The following is a 15,599-nucleotide window of genomic DNA, read 5'->3' as shown; positions in this document are numbered from 1 at the left end:
AAATGCAGCCATTGTTCACTAGCCCTTAATAATTTTAAACATAAATTTTGTAACGAATTAATGTGCTCCTCCTTGTGTACCGCACTTTTAAATCAGCTCCTTGTTCAATTTTATTCGAATGCTTAATAATTATCACTGACCTTATACTGAGAAAAAAAAGAGGACATCTTAGTAAATTCACCACTTTCACCGCTAGGGGGAGAAAAAACACAAGTAGTATCTGGTATCAAAGCTAGTACAAGACCCCAGGTACCTTACCTAGATTTTCCACCAGGTGTCAACCAAGAGGAGAAAGAAAGTATTTTTCTCACTCAAATAAATACACAAATTCATAATTTTAAGCATAACAATCTAAACTGAGACAAATGGCCTGCCCATTAATTGCCCAAATGGTTTGCATATTTATATTCTCAATATATTGCTGCAGAGTCCAAGATATTACCTTGTTAACTAAACACCAACTAAATAAAATGTAGTTTCTTCTGAAATAAAGAAAACAGCAAGACCAATGAGTTTAGTTTATTATGATTCATAGACTCAATCTATCCAAATATACTATGCAAAAGAATCTAAAATGTTTAAACATGCCAAAAATCTTCCAAAGTATTTTTGGTAAAGTATATATAGTTACAGATTCATATTTTTTTCTTTCTATAGTTCTCATAAGCAATTCTGTTGATTGCCAATAATCTAGATGAGTTTATGCTGCTGTGCTTTGAATCTCACTGTGATGTGACGAAGGCACAGCTATTTTTTACCAAAACATTCACTGTTGTAAACAATACGTCAGCTAAATCACTATGTCATACTGCCCTTTATAAAGCGGTACTTTTTTAGGCTGAACTCTGTTCTGGATACAGTTGTAATCATGCCATACCCTGCAAATCTAGCTGTAGGTGGTATCTTTAAAAAGGACTTTTTCTTCCTTCAAGGAAGTGGTCAAGCCTTTTTCCCCTAGAGTCATCATGGAAACAACTTGGTTGTTTATGGTGCTATCTAATTAAGAGATGGAGGAGAAGACAAAGCCTACTGATTATACTTGCTTCTCTTTCTTGTTCCTTATTCTCCTAAGGTTCCTATGGCCTAGACTGAGTTCACTTCCATCCTGCCTACAAAGTACTGGTTTTAAAAGAAATCCAAGCCAAGCATGCTCTTGCCTATGAACAATATTTCTTGTCTGGCTTTTATTACGTTTTCTTTCGAAATTCGTTAGATTATGTTCAGCAACCAGCCGCTTGCCCAACCGGTTTCTCTCCTTCCCCCACGTCTCTTCACACATCACTTTTTCCTCCTGCCATCCAGTCGAGTGGCAAAACCCCGCAGTGCCGGTAACGCACGCTTCGGGCTGGTCACTCAGCAGTTTACCCTTACTTGGCTTTGCAAACAGCTCCCCACCCAGCCCTTGTCCCCTCGTTCTCCCCTCTGCCATTATCTATTAGCGTGCGCTCGGTAAGGGACTCCAGATAGCACGTCGAGGGTTTACGGTAGCCTGCCTACCAATAGGAGCCCACAATGAACCGAAGCCAGGTTCGGCCTCCCGGCAGCACTAGTACCTTCCTCCCCTAGCTCTGCACCTACTGTACGCGCGAGCGAGCGAGCGAGCGAGAGACTGAGCTGCGCGCGGGAGGGGGCGCGCAGGGAGGGCGGACAGCAGCCGCGGCGTGCGCGTGCGCACTGGGGTTGTTTTTCACAAAGCTGCTCTTAAAGTGAGCTGGCAGCTTCCAGCCGCCCGTCTTTGTAAGGAGACCACTGAGACAAGCGGGACCGCGGAGCAGCAGCCTCTCTGCTGCCCTGACTTTTTAAGAAATCTCAATGAACTATTTGTGAAGAATCACTGATCCTGCCTGCAAGCTTTTTGCACGGCACAGACGTTGATCAGTGTTAAGTAAAGATCACATTTTATATGCGATCTTGACTTTTTTTGTCTTACATTATATTTTTATAGATTTTGTTATAAACATGGTGCTGGGAAAGGTGAAGAGTTTAACAATAAGCTTTGACTGTCTTAATGACAGCAATGTCCCTGTGTATTCTAGTGGGGATACCGTCTCAGGAAGGGTGAATTTAGAAGTTACTGGGGAAATCAGAGTAAAATCTCTTAAAATTCATGCAAGAGGACATGCGAAAGTACGCTGGACTGAATCTAGAAACGCCGGCTCCAATACTGCCTATACACAGAATTACACTGAAGAAGTAGAATATTTCAACCATAAAGACATCTTAATTGGGCACGAAAGAGGTAAGTTTTTTATATTATTCAGAAGCCATTAGACTTTTTAAAGTACCTTTTCAGTTTTCTGAATTAATTCTACTCCTAGCATAACACAACAGTTTGATAAAGATTAGCAAAGTTGGAAGATTTGGATTCTCCTTGACGTTCATCGTGTGTTAAGCTGTAATGCATGCAGGCATCTGCAAAGTGCCTGCAAACTGCACTTATTCAGCTTCATCTATACCCGGCTTGGTCTGTGCCATACGCACTTGTAATCCATTTGCACCATACTTATAAATTCTGCTTCAATCTGATTCAGTAATTTTACTAATATGCTTTCAAATGAATTGAGAAAAACTACAATCCAATATTAGATTTTTTGCTTTTTACTTTGCATCCTTAGATCTAAAAACTGAGCTTCAATGAAGAAATGGAAAACATTTAAAGAGGCGTAATAGGTGTATTTCATTTTTAATACTGACACACAAAAGACTTTGATACAGGGTATCCGTGGCTCATTTTGACATATGGTATCAACACCCCACGTGTTTTTCCCTATTCTTTCCAATTCCTTTAGAAATGTACATCAAGCATTCTTTATTTTAAAGGACAATATCTGTCCTTATGGTTGGTATGGAGTCAGTTTTAGAAGCCATTTAGAGTCAGTAATGTTCTTTTCCGAGCATCATGTCTAACTTTGGAACGTGCATTCAATGAAACCCATGCCAGTCAAATGGAATTGAAAAGTATACGGCACATTGGATTTGATTTTGGGTTAGAAGAGAGAGATGAAGGGTTGTCAAAATAAGAAGGGGTCCTGAGATTTCCAGTCTATTGTCTTAAATGGCTACATTGTGGAAATATAGGAGACTCTAAGCTTGTTTTTCTAAGTTTCCACCCTTTGTTAGAAGCGGTTCAATCCTGTTTCGGACCAGTTCTGGGGGGTGGTGAGGAGGGGCGCTTGTTCTGCTCTCAGCAGATTGGTTACACGCGTCAGGTGGTGGCGATGACTTAATTCCTAGCCCAAGAAGAATATAATGTTAAAACTGGTTATGTAATTTTTGTGCTTCTCCTTTTTAATGCAGTATTTAGTTGAAATGGTGACGATTTCTCAGAAAAAATAGAGGCATATTTTTACCTTTTTTTATATTAAAAATATACCTTCTGGGGAAGTGCTAATTGAACTAAGGCAAGTGAGAAATGAAAGATGCTTTGAGTCACAGCATTAATACATTATTTTTTTAAATAGTAAGATGAACTCACTTCTTCAATAAGGGTTTCATAGTTACACATAGGGACTTTGCATCCTAAAATAATTTCTAATTAACCTCTTCAAGCGTTCACACTGATAGGAAATGCACATGCCTAATGACAGTCCTGGTATTTATTGAAAAGCAGACAGAGAGTGTGTTTGAACCTTTCTGGACATGCAGCCTTTTATAAAATGTGAGAGAAGAAACAAAGGTTTGTCTTTAAGGAGTTGAGACTTGCAGTGAGAGAAAAGTGGAACCATGAGTTGTGGGGAAGAACAATTTCATTAGTTGCACCACGATTTCACGGTAAAGAAAACTAGGTGCCCCGCACCCCATGAGATGCCCCCCAACCTCCGCAACGTGTGGATGAGCTTTTAGCCTGGAATAGTTTCAATGACTTGAAATTGGGAGCTCTCTAACTAGCCTGGTAACTGAGATCCCGCCCTGGGCGACCGGTGATAGGCGGAGCCGGGTTTGTTAGCCTGTTGCTAAGGCGATGCCAGGCGCTGATTGGATTGGGCGCGGACGGGTGGGGAGAGTGAGCTCGCGCCGGCTGGGGCGAGGCTTGGAACCGGCGTGCGCCGGTAAGGGTCCCTCCAGACCCGCCGCCAACCCCCCCCCCGTGCTCACGTCCGTTCCCGGGTTTCTGTGGGCGCCCGGGGACCTTGTCACATCACGTTCTGTCGCCTCTCACTCCGGCCTGCTTGGAGTCACTGAAAGAAACGACTTAGATTTCAGCCGAGTAGAGGGCAGAAGCTCCAGCCGGCCTTACAGGTGCTGAATGGCCGTGGGCGCAACTTTAGCTAAAAATACTATTCAGAGGGAACTTGAGTGAGGAAGTTTAGCAGTACTCCATTTTCCTATTTAACGGGTGGAAGGTGTCAGGTGGCTCCCGTAAACGCACGTTTCCCTCAGCCTAGAAAAAGTGTTTCCTGACTTGTCCAGTCATTAGACTGGCTACCTTGATTGACCTGAGGGGAGACAGCAGAGGCTGGCCGGGAGGATATGGAAAAGTGATTTTGGTATCAAAATCTGGGTGGGTATCTCCTTGGCGAGTATCTCTTGCCCCCTCTCATTGTTTCCCGGGGCCTTCGGCTCCCCTTTTCACCGTCCCCGTTTCCCTCGCTGCAACTGTAAAGGTGTCAGAGTGGCCCCAGCCAGATCGAACCGGTCACCGGCAGGGGCGTGTAAAGCGGAAGCGCAGCGGCGCAGTTGCCCCGCCCCCGGTCCCGCAGTCTAGGCTGCGCGGGCGCGAGCGCGAACGCGAGCACCGCGCGACGTATGCTGTATGTATAGCGGGGAGCGCGAGCGGCGGCGGCGCGCGGGCGGGCCGGCTGAGATCTGCTCGCGCCGGTTTAGGCCGGTCCTCTCCTGCTCCGGTCTAGTTCTTGATTGACAGCTCGGCACTTGTTTACCACGGCGGCGCCGCCGCCGCCGCTGCTGCTCTCAATGAGACTGCTGAGCTGGCACAAAAAGGAAGAGAGAAGGGAAGAAAGGGAGAGAACTTTGGGCGGCTTCGAAGGAAGCGAATTTAAATGGCCCCCCACTCGCCAGCTAGTTTTCGTTGTTGAAATCAGTTCAGGGGTTTTGCACAGGGAATGAGGAAAATAGTATATAGACATGATTTTCAAGTAAAAGTATTGACATATAGGTGCTTTTTTTTTTTTTTTTTTTTCTTTTCTCGTTTGATGGAAGCATCATGGTTTTCTGTATATGCAGTACTTTGGTGAAGGAAAGTTAAACGATAGTATCAATTTTTCCTACTCTGGTGGCCAGTTACAAAGGTTTTTACATCGAGAAAACTAAATAGGACATTTGTGTAATTATCCAGGCAGAACACTAAAAGAACCATTTTAATAATCCAGAACCCCTCCCATATTTTCGATAGTACATTTCTTTAAACAGCCACTTAAAAAATAATGCATTTGACGAGAAGAAATTGGTTACGAAATAAGTCATCCCTCTTTGGTAGCAACTGGAAACTCCCTAATTGGACTTCATTTTTCAAGGATGTGGGACATTGTTTTCTTGTAAGCAGACACCTTGAAATCCTGGCCTTTGTAATTGATTAAGGTACACTTAGTGTATATGCGGATTTCAGCTGTTGGTAGCACCAACTGAGTGTTGCAATCATTTTAGGTCAATAGGGAATTATTTTCAACTGTGAAACTGACTTTTTTTTTTTTTTACTCCAGCATCTATTGACAAAAAGTTTATTGTGGTTTTGGAACTGTAACATATATTCTATTTACATCTTCGGTATTATTTCCCCAAATCTGACGTTTTTTTAAAACTGACATGAGCAGTTTTCCCTTAATATATTGTAGTCTTTAATATGATAAATTTGAGAAAACAGTTGGAAAGAAGATATTATCTTAGTATGATTTGAGACCTGAGACTTTTGTTGAATATATGCTGTTTATTAGACAGATGCTTTACAGTTTGGGTCATTTTCCATTAAAAAAAAAATGCCTATGGGGTGTAAGAATTCATTATCCCCGTTCTGCAGATAAAGCAGCTTGAAGGCTCAGGATTTTTATTTTATACAGAGGAAGTGAAGAAGTTGGAATTAGAACTCAGATCTGTCAGACTCCAAAGCTTGTGGCCTAAATTGTTATATAAGCATCTTTAAAGTTAAGCCACCATGACGTGTGTGTGTGTGTGTGTGTGTGTGTGTGTGTGAGAGAGAGAGAGAGAGAGAGAGAGAGAGAGAGAGAAGGTTTAGTAAGTTTTTTTGTTTTCTTTTTCTGTTTGTTTTAGATGATGATACTTCTGAAGAAGGTTTCAACACTATTCATTCAGGAAGGCATGAATATGCATTCAGCTTTGAGCTTCCACAGACGTAAGTATTATAAGTAGTAGGCATTTGTCATAGATACAGGGGTCAAATTCTTTTAAAGATTAAAATTCTAAATTTAAATAGTTATACTTTTTTAAAAAAACCCTTTTCATTACTGAAACTTGCTGGAGGAAAACAATATATTAAACATAAGAAGCTATTTTTTAATATAGTGTGGCAAAATTATAGAACGCAAGCTCAGTCCTTGGTTTCTGTCCCAAAGTTTATGAGGTTTTAAAAACATGAATAGTATTTCATCTAATATGAGTGAATTGGAGGACGCTAGTAAAATAGTAAGCACTTTATAAATACTTAGTATATTGTTAATTAGCATTATCAGAAAAGAAAGAACATATCAAGTCTCAGTAGTTTCAGTTTACAAAAATTCAGTGTTCTACCTTTTCTGCTAATGCTGACCAATAGCAGTAAGTTTAGAAGGTAAAAATAATTTAGGAATATCCTAACTTTAGAAATGATGTTCTTTTGATATGGATTCAAAAGCTTCTATGTAGAGAGCTATTGGGAAGGTCACACAAAACACGCTACCATCTGGACTTAAAAGGAAATATCCATCAGAGATACCACAGCATAAAGCTTGGAATATATTATGAAAGGAAGAAGGAAAGGTGGTACATTCTTAATAACAGATTGTTGGGAGAGATTTTACAAACTTTTCTTTTTTAATAATTCCTTTTAACAGATATTGAACCTGCATAGTGGCACTTGTACTGAATAAACTTAGATTTCATAGGAATTTATCAAGTGCCAAATCTACATAATTCTAAATTTGTTTTGTTAATTCTAGTACTTGAGTTGTTTTATGGACATAGAATTCATAAATGGTATTTCTTAGAGTATTCAGTTTACCACAGTGAGAATTTCATTTTGAATATAATGCCCTAATCTGCTTTCTGAGAAAAATATTTGCCTGGATAAAATAAAGCTAATATTGGGCCTGAATATTTTCAGAGGTCATTTAATTTTTTTTTAATTCTATCTGTAAACCAAAATTGTTTAATATAAACTCTAGAAGACTAGCTTAAAGAACACGATTTAAAAGCACTGCAAGTTAATGTGTGGGAGTTTAAAATGCAAAATAGATTTGTAAAAATGCCAGTGCTTTTCATATTAATATAAGCTAGCACTCTACCTCATAAATAACATAATTTCATTTTCTAATACAATTATGAGAAAGGGACTAAACTCACCAAAATAAAACCTTACACAAGTAATAAAATCTGGCAGAGTTCAAAAACAGTTCTTGATTCTCTTAATATAGGTCAATAGGAATATTTTTTTCTTTTTAAGCCTATAAAGTTAGAAAACATAACCAAAAAAGAATTAGAACATGAATAAACTGGAAAATATAAAAGCAATTTTTCAGAGTTTCAGTGGAATTTACAAAATGTGAACTATAATGACTATTCTAGGCCTTTTTTAGACCTTAATTGGTTGCTATAAAATGAGGTAATAATTCCTTGCTAATGAGAAGTGAAGTACTGTAGGGAATTTGGTCTGAATGTTTAACCAATGTCTAGAATTTCTCAATAGAAATAGTTAAGCCATCCTTTATTTTTTAAATTAAAATCTTGACCTTTTCAAGAATTGCTCATTAAACTTTCTTAATTTTGCCACGAGCATTAAAAGTAGCCTCTTCTTAGATGAAAGGGATTGTATTTTTCTGGCTTTTTAAAACAAAATTTGTATATTTAACTATTATCTCTTGCTATTTGGAAATAAAAGGATTTTTCCCTCAATGACTTATCCCTTTGGAATTATTATTTTTTTTAATTAATTTATTTATTTTGGGGTGGCTGGTGAGTACAGGGATCCGAACCCTTGACCTTGGTGTTACATCGCCATGCTCTTACCCAACTGAGCTAACTGGCCAGCCCCTGGAAATATTTTTAAATTAAATGTTTGATACTTCATTGGTACATAAACAGTTGAACATATATTAACACTTCTATTATGACCTACCGTGTGATTCTTAGAAAGAAGTATAAGGTTAATATATTGACCTTTATATTCTGCACAGACCACTTGCTACCTCATTTGAAGGCCGACATGGCAGTGTGCGTTATTGGGTGAAAGCCGAATTGCACAGGCCTTGGCTTCTACCAGTAAAATTAAAGAAGGAATTTACAGTCTTTGAGCATATAGATATCAACACTCCTTCATTACTGGTAAGAATTAACTGAATTCTTCATTCTTTGTTATTGGCATATAAAACTGAAGAATAATCACCTAAACTATGCAGTCTTCATAATTTTTTTAAAAATGGTTTTAAAGAACGTCAAGAGCACACAAATTAATGAAGAATATGCTTGTATTTTTGATATTATAATAACTAAATAAATTTAAAATTAAGACCAGTATATGGTATGAAATGTCTCTTACTAAGAATATGACAGCAGTAACAAAAAATAGATCTGTTCCCTGAATGGTTGTAGTGGAAGAGGAACAGTGGTTTCAATTATTATAAGACAATATCACTTACTTGAAAATACTATAATCTAAAATTTGTACTACATGGCATTATTCCAATATCGGGATAGTTGTCAAATAATGGGGAATTATCACTTTCATGAAAAAACTTGACTCCTTTATGAAAGGAATTTTTAATTGCATTTTCTGTGAGATCAATTCAAATTTGACCTCAAAAAGTATGTTTTAAATAAATGATAACATCTTTAAAACAAATAAGAATTAACCTTAAAAATGGGCAGTTTTTCTTTTTCACATGTTGATTTTTACATTCTCAAAGACGTTAACATTTGGGATAATAACCAAGTTGCTTTCTCTGCTGCCTTTTTTTTAAGGCAGTTTACAAGGAATGTGGAAAGGGTTTTTTTGTTTCATTGATTTTTAATTACTATATAGGTAAATAGAGTATGTCTATGAGATAGGGTATTAAGCTTTACCCTTTTTCTTTAATTGAATGAAAATTTATGTAAAGGTAAAAATAATGGTATAACTCAGAAGCTGTTAGTTTAAAAAAAAAAAAAAGTATGGGTACAGAAAAAAAAGCAACACTACTATTAATTTTAAATTCTCCAAGAATTTAGGATTGTATTTTTATATATTCTGGTAGTGTACCAATTCATTGATCTCTTTCTCTAAATTTATTTCTTGCAGTCACCCCAAGCAGGCACAAAAGAAAAGACTCTCTGTTGCTGGTTCTGTACCTCAGGCCCAATATCCTTAAGTGCCAAAATTGAAAGGAAGGGCTATACCCCAGGTATGTATGAGGTAGATTCCCACAAAAAACAGTCTTTCTTCACTTAGTTTTTGTGTATAAATGTGTAATACTACTTGTAAATATAAACAAATTACAGTATTTTTTGATAAAGTAACACAAATTGTGCTTATCCAGTTTCTTTGCACAAATTGAAATGTAGTCTCCTTTTTCAAATTGCTAGTATAAATGAATAAACATTTTATGACACATAGCTACTTGCTACTCCTAGTACAGTTTTTCATCCATGTAGTTGAAGTATCATTAGATTTAAGAATCTTTAGTTGTTTTATTTTAACAGTAGAGAGAGAGAGATTGATTTTTTTTCCCCCCTCTTTAGGTGAATCAATTCAGATATTTGCTGAGATCGAGAACTGCTCTTCCCGAATGGTGGTGCCAAAGGCAGCCATTTACCAAACACAGGCCTTCTATGCCAAAGGGAAAATGAAGGAAGTCAAACAGCTTGTGGCTAACTTGCGTGGGGAATCTTTATCATCTGGAAAGACAGAGACGTGGAATGGCAAGTTGCTGAAAATTCCACCGGTTTCTCCCTCTATCCTTGACTGTAGTATAATTCGTGTGGAGTATTCACTAATGGTATGTATAGATTTAAGAGGGCTTTTTTAAGTCTTAAAGTTATGAGGATATCAGGATGTCATTTTGTCTTACATCCAGATTTGATTTTTATATTCCACATATAATGATATATACAAATATATGTAAATCTTTATGTAGTTTGGATTATAATTACTAATTTTACTTTGTGTAAACGTACTATACAGTATTGTACATAACAGAAAAACTTTTCATGTAATAAGTAAAAAATGAAGTAAATGGAGGCCTCAAATAACATTAAAACTAGGTTATTAGTTTTTAAAAAGAAAATCATACTTGGCTTTCTAACCCGAATATCTCTTTTTAATGTTTAGGTGTATGTGGATATTCCTGGAGCTATGGATTTATTTCTTAATTTGCCACTTGTCATTGGTACCATTCCTTTACATCCTTTTGGTAGCAGAACCTCAAGTGTAAGCAGTCAATGTAGCATGAATATGAACTGGCTTGGTTTATCCCTTCCTGAAAGGCCTGAAGGTAATTTGATAATGCATATCTAAGCTTAATCTCTTGTTATCAAGAACATTGTTTTGCTTCTGATATTTTATGACCCTAGATAAACTTTTATCTTTCCGTAAAGATAGTAGATATGCTCCTAATGTTAAATTTAGATTATGTGTCTCCCTAGTTTTAATCACATAACAGATTATTATTATTCTGCCTTGACATTCCTTTTTAATACCTACTATTCTGTGTATTTTGACATGCATAAGAACATGCTGTTCGAATTGCGTGTATATTTTTCCTTCAGCACCACCCAGCTATGCAGAAGTGGTAACAGAGGAACAAAGACGAAACAATCTTGCACCAATGAGTGCTTGTGATGACTTTGAGAGAGCACTTCAAGGACCACTGTTTGCATATATCCAAGAGTTTCGGTTTTTGCCTCCACCTCTTTATTCAGAGGTAAGCACCAGCTCCTCAAGTATGAAATGGGCTGGCTCTCTTGGGAAAGAGCATTGTAGACTTTTAAAAATATAGTTAGGTCTTTATTATCATGATAATAGAAGAACAAATAATTTAGAACAGATTAAAAGTTAAGATTAGGGTAGATACAGAAGTAAGACTTCACTTACATTGGGCAAATGAGATAATGATAAAACCTCATGTTGAAATTATTTACATTTTTTGAGGGAATAATTTCATATTTTCAATTGATAGAACTGGCATTTTGCAAGCTTTGATTAGCTAGAATTTATCTTCCTCATAGACCTTTTCAAATTTAATTCTTGCATATTTTAACATCATCAGTCATGGAGAAAATAGGATATTTACAATAACATCTTAACCATCATTCTTACCATACTGTTAGACTATTTTCATTCATCTCACATTGATGGGCAGCTAAGCACTTAATGTGAATAAAGCATGACCTTACGTGGGAGAAATTCACAGACTAGTGGGAAAATCTAACTTAGAAGCAAAATGTTACATAACAGTATGATGGGAATATACAACTCATGTGAGGAGCAGCTTATTGGGCCTTGGGAATCAGCTGGCTTCCATGAGCAGGTGACTGGTAGGCTGAATCTTGAGGAACGAATAGTCCTGAAAAGGCAGAAGAGTTCAGGCAAGAAAAACAGCATATGTAAAGGCAAGGAGGTGAGGGGGAATCCAGCAATTTCAGTATATTTCAGAATGACTGAAGCCCATTGTTCATTTTTTTGAGGCGCTCTGAGTTTGGCCTTGATACCAAAATAATTTTGTAAGTCACTAGTCAGCATTTTCTTTTGTTTACTGTAGTTTACACTGTTATTTTGCAATTAAATATTACTCCTAAATTAGACATAAAGCGGATTGTTTTACTCTTCAACCAATTACTCTTTTTCTAAACACAGTAACTAGAAGAGTCAATTTTCCTTTGGGTGTGATTAATATGAGATCCTCTCTATTCATTGATTCAGAGTCTGTTCTTGCAAATTCTGGATGAGACCTAGTTTTTTCTGTTCCATTATTCCAATTCATAAAATCTACTTTTAGATGCTAAAAGTGTTCTGCTGCTTGTTAGAGACTTTGTGGTTACATTTTTATTTTGACATTTCTGTCTCACGTATGAAGTCAGTCATTTCTGACTTGATTTGCAGCTTCCTGGATATTGGAGGGAACATTTTAAAAGAATTGCAATCTCAGTATAATTCACTTTCAAGCAATTTGTCATAAAATTCTGCCTTCTTTTAAAATGAACTAAGGATAAGATAATTTAAAACCCTGAAATAGGTTCAGGGTGTGACTTAACTAAAAGTTATTTGGCTTTTCTCCTTCAAAAATTTGTTTTACCTAAAGCTTCTTTAGGTTGTCCCACATATAAATGCAAGTGGGTGGGTCTTGTCCAAAAGACCTTTCAATAAAAGAAATACATTAAACCCAACGTTTTGCCCTTCTGTATCCATTCTTTTTGTAACTGAGAAGCCCCTGAAATACATTCACTTTGATTAAGTGTGCATATGAAAGTCCACTCCAGAGATATAGAAGGTGGGAAGCCTCTTGAATGTTTCGGGTTCAGCATTGTAATTTCCTGATACACGCTGCATTTTAGGCTTTCTCTGGGGTTTTACATCTATGAGTTTACTACCTCACATAAGCACCAAGAGCATTATTTACACAGCTTCATTCTTCACAAAGCCTAGGGAAGAGATGAGTTTACTTCCTCGTAGAAAAAGAGGAATGAAAGGGATACTTTATCAATGGAGATAATTGCTATGAAGTTTTTCTCCATTGTGTATTTGAGTCTTAAGTACAACTAAATGCTGAGTAAAAAAATCTTCATTCACTGATAAAAATTTTTTAACATTAACTTTTGTGAAATAGAGGACTATTCAGTCAGACCTTTTATAAATCTTATTGATAATCTGGTGATTGTGAAAATCAGACACTTTATAGGTAATACCAGCACCTTTTTCTCCTCACATAGCATTTCAGCTATGAAAAGGGAATAATTGGGTATAATTTGCTAACAAGCTGTTAATGCTCTTTCTGATTGATTTTGAATACTAGTTTAAAAATGTATAGTCATTTGCTGCATTCTTCCTAGACCTCATCAAATAACCTATAAATCTTTTCTCATTTCTTTCTAGATTGATCCAAATCCTGATCAGTCAGCAGATGATAGACCATCCTGCCCCTCTCGTTGAAGGAACATTTGGTTGAATCAAATTGATGTGGGTTCCGAACTATATCCCTTCCGGCTGAGGACAGAGAAGTATCTTGGAGACACGTTTTCAGTGGAAGTGGAATTGCTTTTGCCCAGAAAAATGGCGAATACATGAAACAACCAGTTGTCATGCTTTAGAAGCCTATAGCAACATTCTGGGACTGCTCCAACATGCTTGAAGATCTAAGCTTTTCTCCTCTAAAACTGGCACATATTAAGAGCAGTCTTCATAGCCTATGGTCATAGGTGTCAAAACACCACATTGTAAAGAGGGATGATTTCCTTCTTTTGATTTCAAATTTTGCACATGCTCAATGCTTACATTGTGCAGTTCAATGTCACTACGGCTTTTTTTTTTTTTTTTTTTTTTCTCTCTCCTTCCCATTTATGCCAGACTCTTGTTACTCTTTTAAAACTTGTTTGTGGTCAGCACAACAAGGAACAAAAGAAAGCTTTGAAAAAAACTTTAACATGAAAAAAAACGCACTGACTTTTTTTATTTAATATAGCCTGGACTTTACCTGCATATGCACATGCTCAGAATTGTCCTACTAGGCTGACCATGTATCACCTCTTCAGCTTGGATCCTATTTGTGGATTTATTTACAAACATCAAATGCCTTCAAGCCAATCCTTTTTGCTGTATGTTTTGCAGCCTACTGTAGTAGATACGCAACAGATATGTGGGGAAAAAAGAGATAAGAGGAAGAAGCTAATAAGAGACTGTCAAGATTGTATACCTTCTTGATTTCTTTTAAGAATTTGTTGCCTTTCTACTATTACAGCAAAACAGCATTTTGTTACTGACTGCCTAAAATCACTTAATCTCAGGTGAACGCATCACTTGCCAAACTGTTGGAATGCTATTTGTGTTTTGTTGCACTGTTGAGTTATATTTTTGTTTATTTGGTTGGCTTTTTGGAGAGAGAAATTTGGAAACGGGACATACACAAAAGTGATAATCCACCCACATTCCCTTTTTATCATTATCTACAAGAAGAAACTAGTAGAGCTAAGAATGGAGTAATAAAGACAGTACAGTGGGCACCAGCAAAGAGTTAAGGGCTATTGCTCTTTAAAATTATTATTTTTAAAGTATGGAGGTTTTCCAGTCACTGGGGAAGGGAGGGGAAAGTGCATTTATTTTTATACAGAGTTAATTACCTCCAAAACACATATGTTGGAAATCATTTTTACTGGTGCGAAGTATTTTCATGAGCAGGAATATATGTGGAGGTTATGATTAGAAAGCTTAATTTATATATTTGCTATCCTGCTCAAGCTTGACAGCATTGAAATCTATGTTTATTCAAAAAAGTGTGTAACTTCAAAATTACAAGTACTAGAAAGTTTGCTGGGATAACTGTTTTGTATTTTTGCAGGTTTTTTTAAAAATGAAAGTACTTTTTCCATTACCTAAAGGTCAATTTGCTAAACATGAAAAATCACTGAGTATAGTATAGATAAAATAGGAACAGTGATTACATCAGTAAATTTATTAAAAATAATTTACAGTTGGCTCAAAACAAATATACCAGCATTCATGATAACATTTAAATCTATTTTTCAAGGTACAAAGTGTACTTTTTTTTTTTGAAGGAATTCACTTTTGATGTTCTTAATGAAAATCAGCATCTTGTGATGTCACAACATACGTGTAAAATGGGTATTACATCTATCCTAACATTTAACCCCACAGTTAATAAAGTGACTGAAAATAATAGTAACTCTGGCTTGGTGCTTGACCTGATTAAATGCTGTCTTAAGCTTCATACAAAACAAATAGGCTTTTCCATAAGTGGCCTTTAAGAAAACATGGAAGTCAATTCATGTTTGAAAAATGCTGACAGGGTGAAGAAAGCCCAGTGTAAAAATGAATCACGTTTTAAGTGATTCAGTTAAAGGGTTTGGGCTCCCGTAGCAAACTTAATAACTAGATAATAAGGAAATGGGGGTGAAATATTTTTTTATTGTTGTTAAATCATTTTGTGAATGTCCCCCTCAAAAGAAGCTAATGGAATATTTGGCATAAAGGGCATTTGGTGATTTTAATTTTTATTTGGGGTTGGGGGATTGTCAGAAAATCCCTTTTCTTTTCTCTCTTCTTACGTCTGACTAGGGAACAATTGTTGATATGCATAGCATTGGAATACTTATCAACATATACTCTTACAAATAACAAATGAAGCAAGAATGACCAATATCCTGATAATTGGCACTGGGTCACAAAATGTGATAAAAATTGAAATTTATAAAACTTTATCAAATAAAGTTTTATTTTCCTCCTTAAA

General features: G+C 36.6%; 1 protein-coding gene across 1 annotated transcript; it reads left to right on the top strand.

Annotated features, from left to right (window-relative positions):
* Positions 1-1,724: 1,724 nt before the first annotated feature.
* Positions 1,725-15,599, top strand: ARRDC3 (arrestin domain containing 3). Its single transcript, XM_063087047.1, has 8 exons — positions 1,725-2,239; positions 6,226-6,307; positions 8,343-8,490; positions 9,443-9,545; positions 9,883-10,139; positions 10,472-10,634; positions 10,909-11,063; positions 13,232-15,599. The coding sequence occupies exons 1-8, from the start codon at positions 1,960-1,962 to the stop codon at positions 13,286-13,288; spliced, it is 1,245 nt and encodes a 414-aa protein (XP_062943117.1). The 5' UTR covers positions 1,725-1,959; the 3' UTR covers positions 13,289-15,599.

Source organism: Cynocephalus volans, chromosome 2 (genome assembly GCF_027409185.1).
Source record: "Cynocephalus volans isolate mCynVol1 chromosome 2, mCynVol1.pri, whole genome shotgun sequence".
Lineage (NCBI taxonomy): Eukaryota > Metazoa > Chordata > Mammalia > Dermoptera > Cynocephalidae > Cynocephalus > Cynocephalus volans.
Note: the sequence above shows the minus strand (reverse complement) of the source record. Positions and strands in the feature narration are given on the sequence as shown.

Excerpts from the sequence above, each read along its gene's own strand:
- ARRDC3 (XM_063087047.1), top strand. The coding sequence starts at position 1,960 with ATGGTGCTGGGAAAGGTGAAGAGTTTAACAATAAGCTTTGACTGTCTT. Across the intron at positions 2,240-6,225 it reads CTTAATTGGGCACGAAAGAG|ATGATGATACTTCTGAAGAA; the intron begins GTAAGTTTTTTA and ends TGTTTGTTTTAG. Across the intron at positions 6,308-8,342 it reads AGCTTTGAGCTTCCACAGAC|ACCACTTGCTACCTCATTTG; the intron begins GTAAGTATTATA and ends TATTCTGCACAG.